Source organism: Staurois parvus, unplaced genomic scaffold (assembly GCF_062004578.1).
Source record: "Staurois parvus isolate SC_StPar_1 unplaced genomic scaffold, SC_StPar_1.0 ptg000952l, whole genome shotgun sequence".
NCBI classification, from domain to species: Eukaryota; Metazoa; Chordata; class Amphibia; order Anura; family Ranidae; genus Staurois; species Staurois parvus.
This window is the reverse complement of record NW_028318748.1, coordinates 472,778-498,644: the sequence shown is the minus strand read 5'-3', so window position 1 is coordinate 498,644 and position 25,867 is coordinate 472,778. Positions and strand designations below refer to the sequence as shown.

The 25,867-nt window shown below is 40.9% G+C and overlaps 1 protein-coding gene across 1 annotated transcript in view; it reads right to left on the bottom strand.

Annotated features, from left to right (window-relative positions):
- KCTD15 (potassium channel tetramerization domain containing 15) overlaps nucleotides 1-18,420 on the bottom strand; it is a 60,626-nt gene extending 42,206 nt beyond the window's left edge. The window contains exons 1-2 of the mRNA XM_089656958.1: nucleotides 17,945-18,420; nucleotides 7,644-7,819 (exon numbers count right to left, since the gene is read on the bottom strand). Coding sequence (XP_089513084.1) covers nucleotides 7,644-7,807 — 164 coding nt within the window. The 5' untranslated portion in view covers nucleotides 7,808-7,819; nucleotides 17,945-18,420. The remainder of the gene's footprint in view (nucleotides 1-7,643; nucleotides 7,820-17,944) is intronic.
- Nucleotides 18,421-25,867: the final 7,447 nt, after the last annotated feature.

Below are 25,867 nucleotides of genomic sequence, written 5' to 3'. Positions count from 1 at the left end.
ATTGACCTTACTCCATAGATGCCATTTGTTCAAAATATGTAGTAATCCATCACTATATATTTTAGGTCCAAGCTACCTAGACAGTTTGAATACCATTCTACTGAGCGATTAAACTGCTTGCTGGAATTCACCTCATTAGGTCAACCTACAAAGGAATCTCCCTCTATACCTCCAATGTTGGATTGGAACAACGACCAGCCCAGTGTCAAAACACTGAACATCACCACCACTTCCATGCCACCAGGTATAAACGTAAACAGCTTTGGGGACCACACACCACCTGTCTATTCATCCAAATGTAATGTTTTATACTTTCTAAACACATAAATAGATTTTATTTTATGTTTTCTTGTTTCTTAACCCCTGATGAAAAGGGACTGTTATGCCTCAAAACATGACAGCCTCTCTTTATGACTTTTATTTTTAAACCTGTGACTAAAAATAGTGAACCATGAAATCACAGCATTTGAAGAAAAGCATACAGGGTACAGTAATGGTCCAACCTCCAAAGAAGAAGAGCCCCAAACCCTGAACCCCCAGGGCACACAGCTCCTGACAGGGGCAAAGCACTCTGGTCTACCTAGGCCAAAGCCAGTCCACTAAGTACTTGGCGAGGGCTCTTCCAAAAAGACACCCCTGGTTAGGGAGAGGAAAAAAACCCCAAGGCCACAGATCCTGTCCCCAACATTAGGGCAGAAAACTGATAATCTGCAACCTCAGTCTCTGTGAGAGAAAAAACAAACAAACCACATATGCAGTGTTAGTGCTCATGATGAATAGTGCAAAAATAAATAAAAAGAGCCATGTGCATAATACAAGGCAGGCCTTCCAACAATTGTTCTAAGCTACCAAAAGGTCCACCCAAGAAGTGTATGCAAGAAATGCGAAAATGATGTGACCTAGTGAGATGAGATTCTGTGTGGTCCCAAACCCATAGTGGTTGATTTACCAAAGGTAATATGCTGTGTACCGCAAGTGCAGTTGCTTTAAATCTGAGGGGAAGCTCTGAAAAGGGGTGAAGCTCTGCTGATTTCTTTTATTCAATCATGTGCGAGCAAAAATGCTGTTTTCTTTCCATTCTCCTTGTATGTTCCCCTCAAATCTAGAGCAACTTCACTTTCAGTGCACTTACAGTGCACAGCCTATTTGCCTTTAGTAAATCAACCCCAAAGTGTTTTTTTGACACCTATGGGATGCAAACTAGAGTTCCTTGCGCCTCAGACCAAGGAATGCCTGCCTACAAATAGGGACAAGCTTAGTATACCAGGCCAGGATCAACCCAAGAGGAAAAGGATTCCTCCCACCGTACCAATCCTATTACATCAGGAATTGCTAACTGGTGCCCCCTCCTTGGATAAAGGTGCCACCAGCTTTCTGTTCCTGAAAACTGATAAGAAGAGATACCACACTTGATCATAGCCAAACACCAAAACAGCAGAGAAGACCACTTGTCACTTTGTGACTACATGTTGGGCAAAATAAATTTTTACACAATTACTATGGTGCTCTCACTCTTTCTAAATTCTTTGTCTACTCTGGAGATCCCCAGAAATCCCTGGCTGACAAAGAGTTGCCTTTAAGTCTCAGATCTCAAGTTTTACCCTTCCTATTCCAGACTGACAATCCACCGGCACACCTACTATCAAGATGGAAAGTTTTGCATCGAATTGACATTAATGGCTTATTTTTGTGGGCCCATTTTTTTATGTTTAGCCACCCTTGGAAATGAACACAAGAAGCCAGACTTGTAGAATCTTACTACATGGTAAATAGATTTTTAATATTGCTAACTGAAGCCAAACATCTGGTAAAACAGGGAAGTGAGCATGTTTCTAATTATGATGTTACAAACACGACCCTCATAGCCAAATGATGCCACATACACTGAACTACCCCTCTGTCTGAGGGCTGCACTTCTTTTCTTTCCCTTCATCAGAGACTTACATTAAAAAAAATGACGAAATGACGACAGATTTATTTCAGGTACTTATATAGCACCGTCAGTTTATGCAGCACTTTACATATATATTGTACATTCACATCAGTCCCTAACCCTCAAGGGGCGTACAATCTCAGGTCCCTAACTCACATTCATACATATACCATGGACAGTTTAGACAGGATCCAATTACCCTACCAGCATGTCTTTGGAGTGCAGGAGGAAAATGGAGTACCCAGAGGAAACCCACGCAGGCACAGGGAGAACATGCAAACTCCAGGCAGGTGGTGCCGTGGTTGGGATTTGAACCAATGACAAAAGTACTGCCAGGTGGAAGTGCTAACCTCTAAGCCACTGTGCCGCTCATGAGCAGACGAACTACAGCATCCATTTCTAGACTCAGGATGACCTTGCTGAATGTAAGGAGCTGGTTACACATTTACCTGTTGTTCCAGAAGCTTAATACACCAGATCACAACCTGTGTGTTTATAAGTTGGGGCATAGGCCTGTCAGACGCAACCGAAAACACAGCAAAGCCAGTCTCCCGTCTGTGTCACCATAATACAAAACTCTGCTAATTAGGCAGCTAATTAGCAGAACTGGGCTAAAGAAAAAAATAATACATGTACGGGCTAAAAATCTGTGGTGAAGGGTCACACCTGACTAAGGAAATGGAATGTTTAAAAGGGTAACTTTTATTCCGAGGAGTACACATTTGAAGCCATCATTTTACCATTTATCTAAGGGGGAATTAATGATGTGCCATTCACATTTTGCTTGCTGAGCTACATTTGCTGTGTATGGTCACTCCTCCTCCATACCACATGAAAGCCTGAACCAGGAATTAAAAAATCTCAGCTCTGATAATGCTATGGGACAGGGGCGGACTGACCATTTGGAAACTCGGGCACTGCCCGAGGGCCGGGGTCAGTAGGGGGCCCCATGAGATGCCCCGGTACCTTTTTCATAGGCTTTTTTGAGTTTGGGCAAGGACACAGGGGCCCCATGAGTTGTCAGTCTGCCCCTGCTATGGGATCTTTTTCCTGCTTTCCCTTGTGTCTGCTGTGCTTTTGAATGATGTGTTACTGTTGATGTGGCAGGTACACACAGTTTGTAGTGGGATTGGGTACTGAGCACCCTCAGCACCCCAATTACAATCTAGGGAGGCAGTAGTGTTCATCAATTATACTTTACAATTGCTTGTTTAAAAGTAGATGTAAACCTTAACTGGATTCAATGAGAGCACCAAACAAACGTCCAAAATATTTAATGATAAATACGGTTCACAGCAAAAGAAAAAAAAAACCACAAGACAGCCAAGGTGTTACAGAGGTAAAAACAACTCCCTCATCTTCAGGGTTCAAGTTTTCAGTAGTAGACTAATAAGTGATAATAAACCCAAAAGCAAATATTTCTTATATTGCAGGTTACCATTTTTAGATGTGATGGCTGCATTAGTTTTCCTTGTTAGGCTTTCTTTCTTCCATTTTCATCTGGATAGTAAGGCTGTTATTTTTCAAAAGAAGAAGCTCTCCAGCAGAATGTATTCATTACAAAGATGAGATATACTGTTTGACACTTGCAAGGGTGCTTACAATGATCAGCTTTTATTTATTTATGTAAAAACTTTATTCCAAAAGGAAAGAAAACTGTTGCTGTAACTGCCTATAAGGTATTAGCTGGAGTTTGGCTTCAATTTGTTAGTGTATTTAAATCTGCTAGTACATCTAACACTCCCCTAGGCTGACAATTTTGCTGTCTAAAGGTGCCCCTTGTTCTTATTCTTCCAGAGTGGGGGCGCTCTAATACTACAGGAGGTGTGTTACTAGTTGGATCACCAGCTGAAAACAGAAGGAAAAAGCCTAAAAAAAGAAAACTAATGCCACCACATCTAATGATTGGTAAGCAGAAATATGTTACATGTTTGGTTTTGGGTTTAATGGCACTTTAAGTTGGCATAATCACCAGGAATGAAAACTGGCAAAGGTCCTTTAATCTATGTAGCACTGCATATCATGAAAGAATTCTCGAATGTATTATTATTCTTTTTTTATCACATACAGTTTTGACCTTTTTTCTTCCTTTACACCTCAGTGCTGATGCAGCCTCTTTGCAGCCATGTTCAGCCTATATGAACTCATTTCTCAGGGCGAGTTATCTAATGGTGACAACAGTGGATTATGACTGTGTAATGTGTGTTGTAAAGGCTATTTGTAGTCTCCATCAGAACCCTATGTGACAGAGTGACAGTGCAGGAGCACAGCTGGAAGACAGGTGAGGTCACCAAACAAGAACCTTCATGGGAGGTTCACCATGGAAAAACTATAAAAATATAAAGGTGAAAAAAAACTAATAATAAATCATGAAAGCTGTGGATTTAAAAATATTTTGATAATGACTTTTGGTTGGTGCGTCTTCTGCCAGATTTCTCCATAAGAACATGCACAACTATCCACAACTCTGCCCTATGCTACATCACCAACCTAATCTCCAAATATCATCCAAACCCTCTGCTCTGCTCCTAAGACCTCCTGCCCTCCAGCTCTCTTGTCACCTCCTCCCATGCTAACCTCCAGGACTTCCCAAGAGCCTCTCCCATCCTCTGAAATTTCCCACCCTAACCTGTTCAAGCTATCTTCTACCTTGAGCCCTACAGGCCTACTGGACAGAATATCAGCTTTCCTGAAACACTAAGCCATTTTCACTGTAAGGATACAAGCAACTAATATTTATTCACAAATGTTATGAAAACATTTTTAGGGAAAACTAGAGTTGCATGGTATTCTTTACAATATTAAGACAACTGGGAGGCAGTTCAAAGGTAATGATAGAAAGTATCATGTACTAGATGTCACCTACTAATCCAAACACCTAAACCAAATATGTTGTTGCACATGTTCTTGTAATATCCAAGAGTTGAACCTGTTTTATGTGCCATGCTTTCATTTTAGTCATACAAGCAATGTCTATCCAGACCAGGGGCGGACTGACTTTTTGGAAACTCGGGCACTGCCTGAGGGCCCGGGGTCAGTAGGGGGCCCCATGAGATGCCCCTGGTACCTTTTTCATAGGCTTTTTTGAGTTTGGGCAGGGACACAGGGGCCCCATGATCCCCTATTGCCTGGGGGCTCCATGAGTTGTCAGTCCGCCCCTGATCCAGACACTACTATGGTACTATGGTGACAACACTTACTCAGTTCATCTACTGTGTTGTCACCCTAGGACAGGAAGCATTGTCACCATAGAGCAGGACATGTCTGTGGATAGATATTGCTTGTATGATTTAAATGAAAGCAGGGACCGAGGTTCAACCTTTTGACATTACATTTTTTGCGCACTGACACATTCTGCTTTGGTCACTGCTGTAGAAATTGTAGCTCTCAGCCATTGTTAGAGTGTGCAAATGTTTACAGGACATTCCTACAAAGAGTCTACAGGATGTGCACAGCACAGAGAGAGAGAGAGAGAAAGCATGTAAAAAGTAAACTATATTTTTCTCACAAAAATAATCAAATTCCCTTTTACCTAAATTTCTATAAAAAACTAAGTATTTGTGAAACTTTAGTTCAACTTTTTCAACCAAGCTCTATTTAATATACATAATAGACTGGAAAATGACAAATGCCCATTGAGTTCAACAGACATGATTTGGAGGAAGAAAAAAAATGCCTGGGGCAAAGGTGGTTCTTCCCACCTATTGCAATTGAATCAGTTCCTCAAATCAATGTTTTTCCACATTTTACAGCACCCTCACTTAACCTTTTTTCATTAAGGAACTACTGAAATTACACACAGGTCTGAGCAAACCACTCAGCTAACAGGAGATAAGCATGGATATAAAGGTGTGGATATAATAAAAATAAATAAAAGAATAGGGGATGTATATTGTAATATAATTTATTATAATAAAATGAAACAAATAATAAAAAACAAAATATCTGGTTTCCAGGGATATGTCCCTGAACCCATAAGGCTCTAAAGGCAAGTATCACTTGGTACAGGGTCCAGCCGCAGTTATTTTGGCCTGTCATAAACTATGACAGACTGTGCCTCCGGGTTGCATGAAAATGCCAGCATTGGACATACATCAGTTAGACGCCCAGTGTGTGTGGCCGTATAGTGATGGTCTTTCAAAAAGTGCTTCTTACATTGATGGTCAGTATGGTGCTTTCTTACATTGGTGGTAACTAAAGTGCTTTCATACATTATTAGTAGGTGTGGTGCCCCCTTATATTAGTGATCAGTGGAGAAGGACCCCCTTGAATTAGCAATCAGAGGGAGAAGGTTTCCCTTACACTGATTTTCATTGGGAAGGATTCATCTTACATTGGTGGTCATTGGGAAGGATTTCCCTTACATTGGTGGTCAATGAGAAGAATGATATTTACATTTTTGGCCAGTGGGAAGAATGCTCTATACATTTGTGGCCAGTGGGAAGAATGCTCCTTACATTTGTGGCCAGTGGGAAGAATGCTCTATACAATGGTGGTCAGTGAGAAGAATGCTCCTTACATTGGTGATCAGTGGGAAGAATGTTCCTTACATTTGTGGCCAGTGGGAAGAATGCTCTATACATTGGTGGTCTGTGAGAAGAATGTTTTATACATTGGTGGTCTGTGAGAAGAATGTCCCTTACATTTGTGGCCAGTGGGAGGAATGCTCTATACATTGGTGATCAGTGGAAAGAATGCTCTATACATTGGTGATCAGTGGAAAGAATGCTCTATACATTGATGGTCAGTGAGAAGAATGCTCTATACATTGATGGTCAGTGAGAAGAATGCTCCTTACAGATAGCTGAAAAGATCATCAGTGTCAATGTGAATTTATCTCAGAGGCAGAAACTGTTCGTTGCTTAAAGAACCCCTAGAAATCTCTAGAGGAACCCTGGTTAAGAAAGGCTGATCTACAGCAAGTAAATTGTGACTAGCTGCAATAATATTATCCAATCCAAACTTCAGCTTTAGGCAAAAACTAAGGTATTCAGCATGGAAGGACTAGAAAGACCACACACAGGCTTAAAGTGGATCTAAACACCACCACCGAAACATAATGTGTTAATATAATTTCAAAAGTTTTCAATCTTTGCAGCTTTTGATAAAAAAAAAAACTGGTGATCCTGCCATGCAGGTCCGTGTTCAGGAATTTCCTGTTATAGGGTGACAACTGTTCACAACTGTGTTCCTGCAGCATGCGCCAGTGTTGTCACCATCCAGAGCAATAGTGTACAGCCAATGCAGGAGCAAGTGAATGACAATAGGAAGTGTCTGAAAGAGGCTGGAGGAGAGCAACAGCACTGACATCCACAAAAAGAATGAAAAGGGTAAAAATAGTATTTTATTAAAAAAAAAACAAAAAAATGTGCATATTGTGCACAGGACAAACTAAATTTTATCCGTTCAGTATTTACATCAACTTTAATAAGTGTTAATGGATTCATCATTAAATTGTCACTTTTCCTTGTCAATGCCTCAAACAGAAGTTGAAATATATTGCTTGCTCCAATTTGCCCAAAAACCTACAAGTCCTAATCTTCAATCAATATTCTAGAATTCAAAAATCCGTGGGCTTGTTTAGTGCAAAGAAAATCCGTACAAATGACATATTGAAAAGTCTGACATTTAAAAGAAGGATGCGGACAGGGAATATACACAACACTGGCATCAGATTTGACATGGAAATGAACAAAGTGACATCTCTTACCTGGAGTCCGGGTACTTCGTCAGGGTAGCTAGGCTGCTCGTGTACATATGCCCCCCTACGTCAATGTGGACAGGTGCGTTGGATTTGGTGAGTTGGGCAGGGAGAGGAATTCCTTGCGAAGCCAACGGGGAGACCGGTGAACGCGTTAGAGACAGACGGGACATGCTGCTTTCCTCCTGATCGCAAAAGGAAAAAAAAAAAACAATCCTTCAGTACAAACAGGCAAAATTTTGTGATGTGATCACAGATTTAATCAGATCGTTTTTGCTTTCTCCCTGATAATACATTCCCCTTACAAATTATTGCCACCGCTGCAATTAAACGTCTTTTGCATCATTTTCTTTAAAATACCAGAGGGTAGGAGGAATATGCTTATTAGCAAGGCGAAATCAGGAGCAGTTTTTTTTTTAATTTTTTCAAGGTGTCAGCCTCCAGGGGCACAAAACAAACTGCAAAATTTCTAATTAAAGGTCGTGGGCTTACGTGTTAGATGTGAAATATCCCCTGACAAACGTGGAGCCAATTTGCGAATTGAGATTCAGGGTTTTTTTTTTTTGCAAGTGCGTCTCAATAACAAGACACCTCTAAATTAGTGACTTCCTCAAGACTTCAGGCATTTATTTCTTACACATCGGATTACCTACTGTAGCATTTCTGTTTTTTTTTTACTTACCTGTGCACTAAAAAAGAAAACAATGCATATGTTAAAATTCTTTCTTTTTTTTATTGATGAAGAGGGGTCATTAAAGAAGCCTAATAAGCGGGAACAATCTGACATCAATCTACCTGCCAGCACCAATTGGCATAGATTAACTTTAAGGATGCCCAATATTCCACTTGCCTTTGATGTACACATGAAAAACATCTAAATTGCTACCAGCCGCCCAATCTTAAGTACAAAGTACAAGTTACCTATGACCTTTGTACAGTAGGCCGATGGTGTTAACCCCTTCAGCACTACATTTTCAACATATACGCATGTGTGTGTACAAATATATATATATATATATATATGTGTGTGTGAAAAATCAAAACTGGGGCTACCCAATTTTCCATGCAAAAGAAAACCATTGCACCCCGTAATGGGGCACATTACATATCGTAACAGTCTGTTGTTTGTTGCATCTCCCCATAACATAGTCTCACTAGTTTTTGATCCTTCCAGTAGCTCTCTTGACTTTCAACCTCTTTCTGTTAGATGACAACATTGCTCATTCATCACCACAGCGTTGTCACCCTATGTAGTATAGGATAGTATTAAATAGACTTTAAAGAAACATCATGTCGGCCCCATTTTTTTAATTTGTTGTGTTTTTTTTTTTTTTACTTTTTGTCTGAGTATAGATCTTTGTTCCATGCCTGTTTAAATTCACTTATTGCTGACTGACTCACTACCTCTGCTGGAAATCTATTCCAAAGACAAACTACTGCTTCAGTAAAAAAATATTTTCTAAGGTTAGTTTTGAACTTTCCTTCTGCTACGCTGAGGTCATGTCCCTGTGTTCTTGATCTTGGCTTCATATTGAAAATACTGCCCTCCTGAACCTTATTCACCCCTTTGATGTATTTAAAGGTTTCCTTCATGTCTCCCCTTTTCCCTTCTTTCCTTCAGACTGTACATATTAAGTTCCTGAAGTCTCTCCTGATATGTTTTATCCCCCAGAACTTTCACCATTTTTTTACCATCTCTGGTATCTAAAGCCAAAGCTTTTTATTTTTTGTTCTGGGTAGAGTAGTAAGAGTCTAGAACTTGCTTCTGTTTTTAATGCAGCCAGTTTTCCCGATAGGAAGATCTAATCTTTTTATGAATGATGGGAAGATCTAAAATTGGGATTTAACACCAGAGTAGAAATCTATTAGTGGGGACACCTGTTATGTTGACAGCTAGGAGGTGAATGGATAGAAAACTGGCTAAGAGATTGTATTCAGAGAGTAGTGGTTAATGATTCATACTCTGAATGGTCTAGGGGTGTCAGAGGTGTACCCCAAGGTTCAGTGTTATTAGTGGCGTACCCCAAGGTTCAGGGTTGGGGCCCTTACCTTTTAATATATTTATAAACGATATAGGGTCTGGGGTTAAAAATACAATTTCAGTCTTTGCAGATGACACCAAGCTTTACAGTGGAAAACTGTCCTTACAGGATGTCTCCAACTTACTAGCCGAACTCAATGCTCTGTGTAATTGGGTAACTATGTGGCAAATGAGGTTTAATGTTGATAAATGTACGATTCTGCACTTGGGGGCTAAGAATATGCATGCATTCTACATACTGGGGGGGGGGGTACAACTGGGGGAATCAATGGTGGAGAAGGATCTGGGAGTTCTGGTAGATCATAAACTTAATAATGGCATGCAATGCCAAGCCGCGGTTTCTAAAGCGAGTAAAATCCTCTCTTGTATTAAAAGAGGTATAGACTCCAGAGAGAGAGAGATCATTTTCCCTGGTACAAATCATTTAGTAAGACCTCATCTGGAATATGCAGTTCAGTTTTGGGTACCAATTCACAACAAGAACATTGGGGAACTAGAGAAAGTACAGAGAAGGGCAACTAAACTGATAAGAGGCATGGAGGAGATCAGCTATGAGGAAAGATTAGAGGAACTGAAATTATTCTCTCTTGAGAAAAGGAGATTAAGGGGGGATATGATCAACATGTATAAATACATAGGGGGGGATATGATCAACATGTGTAATACATAAGGGGGGATATGATCAACATGTATAATACATAAGGGGGGATATGATCTCCATGTATAATACATAAGGGGGGATATGATCTCCATGTATAATACATAAGGGGGGATATGATCTCCATGTATAATACATAAGGGGGATATGATCTCCATGTATAATACATAAGGGGGGATATGATCTCCATGTATAATACATAAGGGGGTTATGATCTCCATGTATAATACATAAGGGGGGATATGATCTCCATCTATAATACATAAGGGGAGATATGATCACCATGTATAATACATAAGGGGGATATGATCTCCATGTGTAATACATAAGGGGGGATATGATCTCCATGTATAATACATAAGGGGGGATATGATCTCCATGTATAATACATAAGGGGGTTATGATCTCCATGTATAATACATAAGGGGGGATATGATCTCCATGTATAAATACATCAGTGGTTCATATAGTGAATTCGGTGTACAGTTATTCACCCTGAGGTCATCACAGAGGACAAGGGGGCACTCTTTATGTCTGGAGGAAAAGAGATTTAATCTCCAAATATGGAAAGGTTTCTTCACAGTAAGAGCTGTGAAAATGTGGAATAGACTCTCTCAAGAGTTGGTTCTGGCCAGCTCAGTGAATTGCTTTAAAAAAGGCCTGGATTATTTCCTAAATGTACATAATATAACTGGATACTAACATTTATACGTAATATTGAGCCAGGGAATATCTGACTCCCTTTCAGGGGACCAGGAGGGAATTTTTTTCCCTGCAGGAGCAAATTGGTTCATGCTTTGCCGGGTTTTTTTTGCCTTCCTCTGGATCAATTGTGGGTATAGGATTATATCTTTTTTTTTTTTTTTAACTGGATGGACTTTTGTCTTTTTTCAGCCAGACTAACTATGTAACTTTGATCTTCCTCTTTTTTTGGAGGGATTTCCACTTAATTCCTGTTGTAATTACATGACAGGAAGTGAAGAGAAATCTCCCTAAGACACAAAAAAAATTAAAGAAATTTTACCTATTCCCTACTTTATCCTAAATAAAATAGAACATTTTGGCTTTCGATATACTTCAATATTAAGTGGCAAACACATTAAGCACGTAAGCAGTTACAGCAACCATTTTTTCTTGTAATTTTTGAAAAAGGTTTTAAACCATATGAATAAAAGCTGACAGCTTTAAGCACCTCTGGCAGTGTTATAGTTTTGGAATCTATTTAGTGCATACTGTCAATATAAGTATTAAGCATGTACAGCTACCAGAATATAATCTTTTCCTGATGGTGGGCCTTTGGGGCGGTAAGTTTTTTAATGAGTTAAAGTTTCATTTATGAACAGCCTACTAGAGGGTGAGACAGCAGATGAAGATAAAAAGAAGATGGGGGGGATGAAATTTACAACTTTATTCTTTACAGGATGGTATATGTCTGATGAAGATACCTTGCCCTTAACAGCATTGCTGTGATTCCAACTACAGTTTGCCCGCTTATGGACATCCAAGGGCAGTTGGACATGCATCTACAATCTGACTGGCCCTTGGCACCACTATTGTCTGTGCTCAGCCACATTTGTTTCTATGGAGAGGTGAGGAGAGAGGAAATGAGTCGCCCTTGCAGACCTTAGTGCCACCACATTGCTCAGAGTCATTGGACTGCCATGCCATGATACTCTCAACAATTGCCCTTTTCATCAGGAGTACTATTCTTAATACAGCACACAGTCATAGTGGGATATAATTATCTATTTATCTATCTATCTATCTATCTATCTATCTATCTATCTATCATTATCTCTCTCTATATCTATCTATCTCTGTCCATCTATTACTCTTTGTCTGTGATTTTAATCTTTCTAGACTTTTCAAGTTTTCTACGTCTTCAGGTATTTCCTATTCTCTCTGTCCATTACTTGACCATCAAAGCTCCATTGAGTGTGTCTTATGTGCCTTTCTCTTCAGTGCTTGTTACTGGTCTCACCTCTTTCCAAAGCACATATGAACTTCTGATTTAAGGGGTATCTGTCACTAAGAAAGGAGTTCTTAGTCATGTAGAGTCTCACTAAGGAACCAGGGTTTCTGCTAAACCCCTCAGTGTTCTGATTTGTATAAAAATAATTAAAATAATTCCATTATTGATTGACATATTATAGCTCCAATCAGCTCCCGACGCTACGATGCATTCTAATACAGAGTCAAAAATTTAAAGAGAAGGCGCCCAGTTTCTTTAAGTTCCACTGCTGTTTATTAAAGTCGCATGGATATAAAAAGTAAAAATGATTTCTTTTGGTTTATGTTTGTGATCTTTGGAAGCTTACCTTTAACTGTAAATATGAAAGCAAAATCTACATGTTGGCAAAGAGACAAAACCATCACAGATGTTTAAGAGATCCAAGATGCAAGATATACTTAACATTATGTCAGTTACATTGTGCAGCAACAATGTACTGTGTTGTCCAAACTCTTCAGATGGCATATTCACTATCAGTGTGCAACAGAAGAAGTGTGTGTGGTACAGTCAGTTAGGCAGTATAACGCACGCAGACTGAAATCACTGCTGGGCTGTAATATAAACTTAGTACAGTCTGTTACACAATACATGGAGAAGGCAGACACAATGAAAGTGCCTAAAGGACTCTGGATCACATTACTGCACCCCGGATAACATACACACAGCATTCAATATGACAACAGATACTGAAACTTTCCTGAGATACAGTCATCTGTTTACATTTATCTCTACAATATAATATATTAATATTGATATTGCAATATAAACTGATCTTGTAGACTGAGAGCTCCTTTGACCACAACAAAATTTATATTTTGTTACATAAGACAGCCAAAACATGTTTCCAGTTTTTACTATTTTTATAATATGCTCAGAATATAAAAAAAAGAATGAAAGAGCACTTGTCATGCAGAACTTCACTAAATAATAATATTTCTGCTGTGTCTTTCTGAGTTCATATTGATAGTTACATAGTTAGGCTACAAAAAAAGACATCCATAGAGTAAAGCTAATGCTACAATGTGATACACTCTGCAAGATTTAATTCTTTACAACTATTTGCTGTCTTCAGATGCGCAACAAGGTCTACATCTTCTCCCAACGCATGCCACTGACTTTCCACTGCTCTTTACTCATCCATGGTACCACATGTAAAATGTTAAAGCAAAGTATGAATTGTCTCCATTTGCTGTTAAGCAATGTGACCTCGCCTGATAGGTAAAATATTCAGTAAGATTCCAAGGGGGAATTGTCTGGCACTGTCAGTAAGAATTAGAAAGTATTACAGTCATTTACTGAAAAAGTAGTAGATGCTTGGAGCTGGCTATAAGCAAAGGCAGCAATAAACATAAATCCTTTGTGAAAGGCATTAATAAGCGATAGACATTAGTAATTATTAACTGCTTCCTCATTCTAACACCACTGCTCATTATTTAATATATATACAAAGTGACTTAAATGGAAAGACCAATGGATTCTACACTACCTACGGAATGCTTGACACATATGTCATTGGTCTGTTCAAAGCTCAATAAATTATTATTGTCACAGTATATCAAAGTCGCTGACAGTTGCAGCATGCTGCTGAAGTACTTTCTAAAGGTTATTTTTTAAATATTGTTTTATTTATGCTAAACACCAGATATAAAAGGACGGTAAAGGCTCAGAATAGAGTTATGTAATGCATGGACCAAATCTTACACTCCAGACTAAAGATATGGTGCATAAAAGTCACCATGAATGAGCAAGCTGGTGATGCTGGTATACTTCACAGCATACTCTTCATATCTGGGTTATGTTCTCAGAGTTGACTGGGGCTTTCAGAACTGGGGAGAGTCTATAGTGTAGGAGCCAATGGTGGACAGAAAAAAGAAAAAAAAGCGAGGGTGATAGCATTGAGTTGAAGAATGCCTGACAAAAGGGGGTCCTTAGTTTATCTTATGCCACTCATTTAGATGATTAGATTCAGGTTTTGGACTTGGGCAGTATCTCGGAAGAGGACCAAAGGTCCTCAGGTGGATGTGAATTTGTGTGTAGCGGTCACATAGTTAGGCTCTCAGTTCCTACATACGCATCTGAGTTTTTCAATCCACTCCTTCATTGTCAGTTGGTTTTTAGAATTGCAATGTTTTGCTAAAGTCTATTTCACTGTATAAAACACTTCCAACCAACAAAACTGTTCCACTTCGTTTAAAGGTAGGAAAAATTTGTTTCCCATTCCACTTAAAAAAAGATATGTGGGATGTTCTGCGCTGTCAGATGTAGAAAGCTGCATGTAGGTATCCATTTAGTAGACCACCGCAATCATCATACACTTTTGGAGGACTATGAGATCAACGGTTGCTGGACCACTGGCCACTTTTAGGTGGCCATAAAAGCTCCATCCACGCTCTAACTAGGTGACAGAGTACAGGATATTGAGACTTTCCAATAACTTATCTTAGTGTGTATATGTTATTTTCTTACATTTTTTCTGTAATTTTGTGCACCAAAGTTGAAAGGAAAGGTTAGTTTGGAATTGTTGCCACAGATGGATGTCAAATAGTCTTATATATACATCTGTCACCCAATCTTTCAAAGTTCCAACCTGTAATGAAGAAAAATGCTTGCTTTCTGAAGACCAGCCTACGTCCTTGTACAACACGCAATGTTCCAAAACATCACACAAATATGTCAAACATGAACAATTTCAACAAAAATTTCCTGTTTGTCCACCATTAAAATATCAAATCCTGTTAATTTTATGTTCACCTGGAAATGAATAGCCCCCCAAATTTACCCTCCGCTCATTACATAAATATTTATTGCATGAGCGCCATCAGGCATGTGAAAGTTGGCACCAGTTATCAATGAACTAGCAAGGAACAAGACAGTATCATCCAAAATTTTCTGACCTGCTCGACTTTTCTTCCAACCCAACTGAATCTTCCATTGATCACATCAAAATACTCATGCAAAGACTTCATGTTTTTTGCCTTTGTTCCTTCACACTGGCAAGAATAATCTACAGTTCAGGAGCTGGTGGGCACTTAGAAGACAGGTCCATGTGCTCTTATTGACATCTATAGTGATGGCCCAGTAACCTTCAAGAGCTGAATTTTTTGTTGTTGTACTGGCTACCTGGCTTCTGCGATTGGTCCAACCCTCGTGGCTTTGGTTTGTGTTACCATACCCTGGGTTATGCACTATTACACTAGTCAGTGTTTTTAAAAGAACTACTGTCTTTAATTGCCTACAAAAGGGAGGGTGGCCTTGATACATGGGGTATTGGGTGATGGCTTGTTTTGCTGTAGGCAAAACCAATACCGCCAGGCCTTCAAATTATCTGGGAAATGTCTCTTTTTTTTTCATTGTCTCCCCCCCTACCTCCACCCCTTCCTCCAGAACAGCACATCAAGTTCTTTGAAAAGGCAGATTATCTTCCCCCTGCCTCTGACGACTAACTGCACAAATGTTGCTTGTAAAAGCTATTTGCCCATGTAAAGTGAAGTAATCAGGATGCCATGCTCATTTACACACAAAATGATTCTGTGTCCCATTGTGCTCACAGTTGTTCAGCTCTCTAGGGGTGATTAAACTAGCTCGCCTGCCGCCTGAGTCGATTTGAAGAAAATCGTTTCTCCGTGAAGTTGCCTCTCTGCTAAGCTGTTATTTTAACCATAAAAGGTAAACAGAATGGCAGATTTTTTTCTCTGAGAGCTTCATTCAAGCTGGCCGCCTTAGGCACTTTGCCTGGAGCAGAGAATGCTGAAGAGTATATTCCAGGGTGTTGCCTGCACTGCACAAAAGCCTACAGGAATACTCCTTGTTTCATATATACATAAAGATCAGCTATTCACATCCTACTTTACAAAAAAAAAGAAGTCTTGAAAGGTTCAAGAAGTTTTGGGTGTATGAGGTTTTCCCACCTCTGCATATGGCTCGGGGCCTTGGTAACTAAGGCTGCTTGTTGATGTTGGGAACACAGAGGCTGTGGAAACTAAAGACAAGGCGGTCTGGGACTGGATAGGTGAAAGGTTACATAGAACACGAAAGGAACTCCCTCTTTAGTCTCCCACTAACAATAGAAGAATTGGAGGGGGGGGGGTAGGGGTTGGGGTGATGATGATTAGGCAGGTATGCAAGCAAGAATAATTTGAGATGAAGTCAAGTTCACAGCTACATTATGCAAATGTCATGCTTGCAAAAGATATTATAATCGGAGACCATGAAGGCAAGTTAACCTATACACTGCCAGACAAACTTTCAGGAAGCGTGCTTCTAATGGGGATGTCTCAGGAGCCCTCGCATGAGGGGTGACCCAGCACAGATACAGAATGTATGGCTCTGAAGCACCTAATTTGACTGTCACTTTAAAATAATTTAGCAAAATCAGACTGACTAGGTGCTATTTTCTTGTAAGTGTTAGGCATGCCCATACACATGCAGTACCAGTCTGTACACTATCATTGCTGTCTGAGCATAGAAGGGGGGGGTCTACCTAAAAGGCAGAAGTTTCATTCCAGCACAGGAGACCTCTAAACGCTGGTCTGTAGGGCTGGCTAAAGGAACAAATACATTCGGTTTTTTTTAAATTGTGCCTAGTAACCTCTTATTGAGAAATACCTAATTAATGACTCATTGATATCAATATGTAATAAAGCAGAATAGGTCAATCCCATGAGGCTAAGTCATTAAAAACTTCAGCTGAATCCCTAGAAATAAATAAAAATAATAATAAAATATATATATATATATATATATATATATATATATAAATTATAACATATATATATATATGTATATCTATATCTATATATATATGTATATATATGAAAACAAAAATTTATATATATATATGTTTTTATATATATATATATATATATATATATATATATATATATATAAAAAAAACAAAAATCATATATAAATATATATATATATATATATATCCATGTATCCATCCATTCTTCTAGCCATTCATTTCATCCAGTCACCCAAGGACGACAGTAAACCATCAGGTGTCCCCTCGCCCTCTCCACCCTCCAAATAGCAAATATGAGACAGTAGAGGACACAGAGTGACTCCTGCTGAGCCATGAGGATTTGCAGGAAAGTTTTGGACAAGTGGAAGTGTGTATAAACTCCCAGCACCCAGCCAGTGTGTCCTCCCATCAGAAATAAACAATGGTGAGAACACAATCCATCGCTTCCCCCCAAATGCTCCAGAATCCCCTTTCCAGAGACCCTCAGTGAAGGAGCCCTCAGCTCCCAGCACACTTTGTATAGGGAAGGGACTGCAATATCACAGTGTATGTTCAGGCTGGCACTGCAGGCTCCACACGCAGCTTGCTCTGGGAGCATACTGTCTGGGGTGGCATGGTCATCAGACAATCGATGTCACCCCCTGGGTCCCTCTCCCTACAGTCTGCAGCAGACGCCCCCCCCCTCCTCCCCAGTTCCAGAAGCGGCAGTTGACACCCCACACCACCCAATGCCCAGCCACCCCTGATCAGGAGGGCACACACAGGAGCTGGACACAGGTTTGCCCCCCTCTCCCTCACTTCTGAGTCACTTCGCAGAATCCAAGCAGGCAGGATGGAGCTGTTCCCTTCCTCTTACCTTGATCCTGGCCAGGTCTTTCCTCCACCTTCTGCTCTGCCCTCTGTGCAGGCGTCCTTTCCCTGGTAGAGTGCCCCCTGTCTCCTGGGTGCCCCCTTCTTCAGGCTGTCTCCCCCCCAGAGCCGGGCAGAGAGCAGGCAGAAGCTGTGCTGGAAGAGGAGGAGCAGAGCACACCGTCCACACTCCTAGCTCTGGGCTCCCAAATACGCCTCCAGGGCAAAGGATTAGCTCCAATTATCTGGCCCGACGCTGCCCCCCCCCCTTTCCCTCTGTCGGTGCCCCGGTGCCAGCAGCAGCTGTGCCAGGGATAACGGTTCGCCTATCACCGGGCTACTGTCACGTTGTCAGCAGACGAGGCAGGCAACCGAAGGGAAGGCAGGAGAGAGAGAGGGAGAGGAGAGGGAGAGAAAAAAAAGCTGATTTTAATCATTGTCATTTCGTCTGATGTAATATTTCCCCGGGCACTTTCAGCTAGGCATAAATTTTCAGTTCCCAAATAAGTAACACAGGGCACGTTTCTCACATCCTTTGACTCGCTGTGTTACAATTGCAGTGCCACACAACTGCAACTCCACTCCAAGGGGGGGGGATGACTGAGATGCCTGGTACCCCAAATCTGCAGCCAAGGCTCCCCAAATATGCCACATAGCCCCTATCTCAACTTTTTAAGATATCTGCCTTACTACTTCCCCCCTCTCCTTGAATTACCTCCAATTTTTGAAAACTTTGCCTAAATTCTGTGTGTCCCCCCAAATATATATTCGAGTATTTTTTATTAGTGCAGTCTAACCCCTTTGGTGGTCTGTCGGGGCTATTTCTCAACCCTATGGTCTCTTTTTAGGGAGCCCGACACCCCAAATCCGCAGCCAAATCCCCCCTCCCCATGTGCCATATAGTTCCCCCCCTCTCAACTTTTCTAGATAGCTGCTTTACCACGCTCCCTCTTCGATTTACCTCCAATTTTTGTAAAACTTTCCCTAAATTCTGTGTGCCCCCAAAATGTATTTTCGGGCATTTTTTTTTAGTGCATATTGACCCCTTTGCTGGTCTGTCGGTGCAATTTCTCTACCCTATGGGCTCTTTTTAGGAAGCCCGGCACCCCAAATCCGCAGCCAAAGCCCCTTTTCCCACTGTGCCATATAGTTCCCCCCCTCTCAACTTTTCTACATAGCTGCTTTACCACTCCCCCCCCCCACTCTCCTCGATTTACCTCCAATTTTTGTAAAACTTTGCCTAAATTCTGTGTGCCCCCCAAAATATATTTTCGGGCATTTTTTTTAATTAGTGCAGTTTAACCCCTGTGCTGCCCTGTCGGGGATATTTTTCAACCCTATGGGCTCTTTTTAGAAAGCCCGGCACCCCAAATCCGCAGCCAAAGCCCCCCCCCCCAATGTGCCATATAGCCCCCCCCCTCTCAACTTTTCTAGATAGCGGCTTTACCACTCCCCCCCCCCCCTCTCCTCGATTAACTTACAATTTCTGTGAGCTCTTTTTAGGAAGCTCAGTACTCCAAACCTGCAGCAAAGTCTCCCACAATGTGCTATTTAGCCCCCCCCCCCACTCTCTATTTTATAGACCCTTGGTTTTTAAATGTACCCTAAATGCTATTTGTCGACTCTGTTAGGACGCTTTATACCTCGAAATTGCAGACATTGCTCCCCCAATGTTCCATTTAGCTCCCATCACAGATTTTCAAAAGACATGCCTTGCCCCTTATACCCCCCCCCCCCCCCCGCTTGATTTGTGTCCCCAAAAATGTATTTTCGGGCACTTTTTATTAGTGCAGTTTAACCCCTGTGTTGCTCTCTTGGGACTATTTTTCAACCCTTCTGGGCTCTTTTTAGGATGACTGGTACCCCAAATCTGCAGCCAAGGCTCCTCCAATGTGTCATTTAGCCCCCCATTCTCTACTTTTCAAGAGATTTGCCTTGCCACGTTCTCCCTGATATAACTGCAATATTTAAAAAAAACCTTAAATTTTGTCGTGTACCCAAAATGCCATTTTTATTAGTGAAGTTTAACCCCTTTGTCTTGTGGCTGTATTTAAGATGTCTGGTACCCCAAATCTGCAGCCAAAGCTCCCCCAAAGTGTCACTTAGCCCCCCATCTCAGCTTTCCAAACAGCTGCCTTGTCATATTGCCCCTCCGTTTAATATATTCCCTTTTTTAAACTTCCCCTAAACATCTGTGTGTTCCCCAAAATTTTCGGACAATATGTAAAGTTAAACATCTCTGCCAGGGCAATTTTTCAACTCTTTGGCCTCTATTTAGGGTGTCTGGTACTCCATATCTGAAGCAAAGTCTCCTCTAATGTGCCATTTAGCGCCCCCCCCCCTCCTTCTTAGCTTTTCAAGAGACATGCCTTGCCCCTTTCCCCCGTCCTTAATATACACCAATTTTTGTAAAACGTTCACTGTTTGTCCTCCAAAATGTCGGTGCTGTTTTTCAACTCTGTTTTTGGAATGCTTGGAACCCCAATTTTGCAGCCATCATAGAGCTCCCCCCCCCCCCCTTCCTCCATGATTTTGCCAATTAGTTCCCCTCAACACTTTCAACTCCCCTCCCTTTAAATTCCCCCACTCTCCCTGAAATACTTGCCGTTTTTAAAACTTCCCTTAAATTCCGTGTGTCCCCCAAAAAGTATTTTTGGCCATTTTTAATTGCAGAGCAGGTTAACCCATGTGTTGCTCTTGTTAGAATGCTGGGTACCCCAAATCTGCAGCCATAGGTCTTTAACGAGCCCCCATTTCAACTTTTTTAAACGCTACTGTGATATTGGTTTACTTCTCTTAATATAGTTTAAACCCGCAATCCCCCCCCCCCCCCGAAAAATATTGAAATGTATTTATTTGCTAAAAATCATTTAACCCTTATCCCCCCGGAGCAATATGCTACAGTCAACGCCACTGTGGTCAAATCAGCACCGAGCCCGACCCCCCCAAACCCGGCTCCCTAAATTGTTTCAGGCTGTCCATGTTAACCCTTTGGGGGCTGACCTCCTGCCACCCCCCCCCCCCCCTTATTCCAGAACGCTGATGTCAGCTTGGCTTTCAATGTTTATTTTTTTAAAATTATTTTGAAAAACAGAATAAAGAGAACTAAACAAACATAATACAAGTCAAAACAGAACCGAAAAAAATGATGGAAATTGTTTTGCCAAGCACAGTTTAACCCTTTATCTCCCACACGGTTGCTCGTGTATACCTTGACTAGTGACTAATTTTTGTCCTTAACTTACCCACATGCACTTACGTTTCCTGAGCCCACCTGATTTTGCTTTAATTGTCACCCCAACCATTATCCTCCTTTCCTGCCCTCCCCCTCTATCACCCCCCCCCCCCCTCCTCCTTTCCCCAGCCCGTCTGGCATTAGATTGCCCCCGGGCCATTAATACCAAATGACGTCTATGGACAAGCTTTGTGCTATTGCAAAATGCGCCCTCTGCACTAGCCGAGGGCTAAACTCGCCATTTCAATTATAGAGCAAGGCTAGCTGGAGTGATGTGAGCTCTGAAGATTTCCCATGTAGATATTCTGCATCCCCACCTCTCTCCCCTGCCATTGCAGCCTCTATTCCCTACAAAAAAAAGAAACAACTTTAATTAGAAGAAAAAGAAACTTTTGCAGATTCACACTGTCAGATTGTATTCTTAATGATGAATAGGAATTAAAAAGAAAATCATACAAATGCTACTGCAGAACCTCTTGGATAGATCATCTTTCAATGGATACTTTGTATCAAGTGCCAATAGCAACTACATTCCAGCTATTTCAGCGATGGGGTTGAAAACTATCATCTGATTGGCTGCTAGGGGTAAACAGTTACTTTGTAACTCCTGCATAGGTTAATACTTCTCTAGATAGCATAGTGCATTATTGTGCAAAAAAAAAAAAAAGATCTTACTAGGACAAAGGCTACAAACTTGCAATAATTTTGCAAAATGAATCTGGGATTCTGTAATCACCCACAGCAACTACATTCCAGCAGTTCTAGTAAAATAATCTATAGTAGGGTCAAGTCATACTTTGTGGCTTCTGCAGGGGTTAATAGTCCTTGTGTATAAAATCATTGTGTATAAAAATATGCAGTTGTTATCATAGAGCCTTAGAGCTTGCAATCAATTTGCAGTATTGATCTGGGATTTATTGGGATGGGTTGAAAACTATCTTCTGATTGGCTGCAAGACTGAACAGTGGTACTTTTTAGCTCCTGTAGGAATTAATAGTTCCCTAAATAGAGTAAAAAACTATTATTTCCAAAATATCAATATTTTATTTTTTATTTATTTCAGGTACTTATATAGCACTGTCAATTTACGCAGCACTTTACATATATATTGTACATTCACATCAGTCCCTAACCCTCAAGGGGTGTACAATCTAAGGTCCCTAACTCACATTCATACATACACATACTAGGGCCAATTAGACAGGAGCCAATTCACCTACCAGCATGTCTTTGGATTTTGGGAGGAAACCGGAGTACCCGGATGAAACCCACGCAGGCACAGGGAGAACATGCAAACTCCAGGCAGGTGGTAATATCAAAAATAAAACATGCAATTACTAGGACAAAGCCTACCAACCTCTAATAATTTATCAAAATTAATCTGGGTTTATGTGGTCACCCACAACAACCACATTCCAAAAGTTCTTCTAGTCCAGCAGTTCTTCTAGAAGAAAAAAGCGATAGCAGGGTCAATGGTGATACTTTCTGATCTCTGCAGGGGTTAATAGTCTTCTGGATAATATATATAACCATTCTGCACAAAATAATCCGATTAAGGGCAGAGCCTTAGAGCAGTATTGATCTGGGATTCTGTGGTCACCCACAGCAACCACATTCCAGCAGTTTCAATGATCCGTGGAACCTATCATGTGATTGGCTGCTAGGGTCAACATGATACTTTTTAGCCCCTCTATGTCTTAATAGTTCTCTAGGTAGCATAGTAAATTATTAAAAAAATAAATAAAATTCTATTACTGGGACAAAGCCTGCTAATTTGCGATCAGTTTGTAAAATGAATCTGGGTTTATGTGGTCACCCACAGCAACCATAATCCAGCAGTAAACTATAGTAGGGTCATCAGCAGGGGCGGACTGACCATTTGGAAACTCGGGCACTGCCCGAGGGCCCGGGGTCAGTAGGGGGCCCCATGAGATGCCCCTGGTACCTTTTTCATAGGCTTTTTTAAATTTGGGTAAGGACACAGGGGCCCCATGATCCCCTATTGTCCGGGGGCCCCATGAGTTGTCAGTCCACCCCTGGTCATCAGTTTTACTTTGTAGCCTTTGCAGGGCTCTTGATGGCAAAGTAAATCATTGGGGGTTATTTGCTAAAGCTCTAAGACTCTGCCCTAACAATTGCATCTTTTTGTATGTAATGGGGGAGATTTACTAAACCTGGAGGGTGCAAAATCTTGCGCTGTTCTGCATAGAAACCAATCAGCTTCCAGGTTTTATTGCTAAAGCCTAATTTAATAAAAGCTGAGGTTAGAAGCTGATTGATTTCAATGCAAAATTGCACCAGATTTTGCACTCTCCAGGTTTAGTAAATCTCCCCCATTACATACAAAAAGATGCAATTGTTAGGGCAGAGCCTTAGAGCTTGCAATCATTTTGCAGTTATGATCTGGTATTCTGTGATCACCAATAGCAACCACACTCCAGATGTTTTAGTAAGGGGTTTGAAAGCTATCATCTGAATGGATGCTGGGGTCAGCAACAATACTTTGTAGCTCCTGTAGGAGTTCATTTTCTAGGTAGCAGAGTCAATTTTTGTGCAGAAATAAAGTTGCTACAAAGCCTACCAATTTGCAGTCATTTTGCAAAATTAATCTGGGATTCTGTGGTCACCCACAGCAACCACATTCCAGCAGTTGTTCTAGAAAAGAAGTAAACTATAGCAGGGTCATGAGTGATATTTGCCACTGCAGGAGTTAATAGTCCTCTTGATGGCATATTAGACTGGGTTCACACTTCTGTGGTGCAGCATATTGCATGTGATTCACACAGAAACCGCACCGCATTCCTGTGCAAATCACATGCGATTTCTGTGCAGTGCGATTTGAGCCATACATTTTGTATGGCTCAAATCGTACCGCATCCACACCAGAAAGGTGCAGGACCCTTTTTTTGGTCCGCACTAGAATCGGATCACATGGATATTCACACCCATGTTATCCGATTCTGCACATCGCACCACATTTTGCGAACTGATTTCGAGGTGTTGTTAACTTTACATACAAACTCGCCGCACAAACGGGGTACCATTGTGATGTGGTGCGGAATTCACACAGAATTGGATCACACCCATGTGATCCAATTCTGCACATGACACCGCATTTTGTGAACCAATTTCGGGGTGTTGTTAACTTTACATACAAAGCCATAGCGGTTCGCATGAATGGGGTGCGATTGTGATGCGGTGCGGAATTTGCACAGAAACCGTGGCAAATTCCGCACCGCATCAGTGTGAACCCGGGATAAATCGGGGGGGGGGGGTTGTTTACTAAAATTGCAAAGTCTGATGCAGCTCTGCATAGAAACCAATCAGCTTTTAGGTTTCATTGCCAAAACTCAATTAAACAAGCTAAAGTTAGAAGCTGATTGGCTACCATGCGCAGCTGCACCAGATTCTGAGTGCAGCAATTTTAGTAAATCTCCCCTATTGTGTAGAAAAATATGTTTAGTAGGGACAGAGCCTTAGAGCTTGCAATCATTTTTCAGCATTGATCTGAGATGCTGTGGTCACCCATAGCAACATTCCAGCAATTCTTTCTTTGCAGGCTGAAAATGAACTATGATTAGTAGTTAACTAAATTAGCTCTTTTTGCCCTAACCCCAGCCAAAGGGGGGATTTGCCCTTTTGCATTTTTTTGTGTCCCATAAAATTGCCTTTTATCCAACCCAGATCTGGGCCCCTGATTGTTAGAGATGCAGTTAGAAAAAAAGACCAGAAAAGTTATATTCAGGAGTGGTTGCATCACTTATCTTCCCAGGGACCTGGGGATATGACTTCAGTAGTTTTTAAAACATTGTAGAAGAGGACCATAAGAATATTATCAGCACAAGACTCTTTGCCATCATTTGTAGAAGATCACTGGCGCCAACTAGTGCCCAGTGGCTGCAAGTGCACAGTCATCTTCACCCCTTAATAAAGGTCAAATGCTTTTGTTTGGAGGTAAGCAAGAGAAAGGGTCCCAGTTGTAACTCCTGTTTTTTCAAAGACCGGGTGCAGGGATTAGTATAATTAATTTGATATTCCATATGCCTTTTGTTCCTGCGTATCACAAAGCTACAAAAGAACTTCATACAGTCTTTTTATCCCCTTGGCGGGCATAAACAACTTTATCTTCCCGAGGCGTAGTTTTTTTTTTCTCTTTTTGTTTTTGGAGTATGAACTCCAGCAGAAAAAGGGAAATTTTCTCATTAAAGTTACATCCCCGCAGTTAGTTCAATTACTTGATATATGCAGAAGATGTTGTAAATTTAAAGATTTAAATAGCTTACAAAGATGCCAGGGGCTCCATCAGTTAATTTCCTTAATTTATGGATTTTTAACGCGGCTTTTGAAATGAAAAGGAGAATGAGAAGTAGGTCATCGCAGTGATTAGCATCCTGCGCGTTGCAAGTTGTTTGCTGCCTCCTTGCAATGGGACAGGTAGGTCAGGTGAACTGAACATGCGTCTTTACCAAAAAAAAAAAAAAATTAATTATCAGTTACAATATCTGATATCAAGACGATATTGGGTGGCAGCATATGCCCAGAGGAATGTGTTACCTGAATGGTAATGTTGTTGCTTAAAGCGGAACTCCAGCTAAAAATAACAAGACAAAATTCAATATTCACCTATCCAGAGATTTCCCCTGCAATTCAACTTTTCTGTTGCTAGATGTCCTCAGTGTGATAGCCAGGATTACT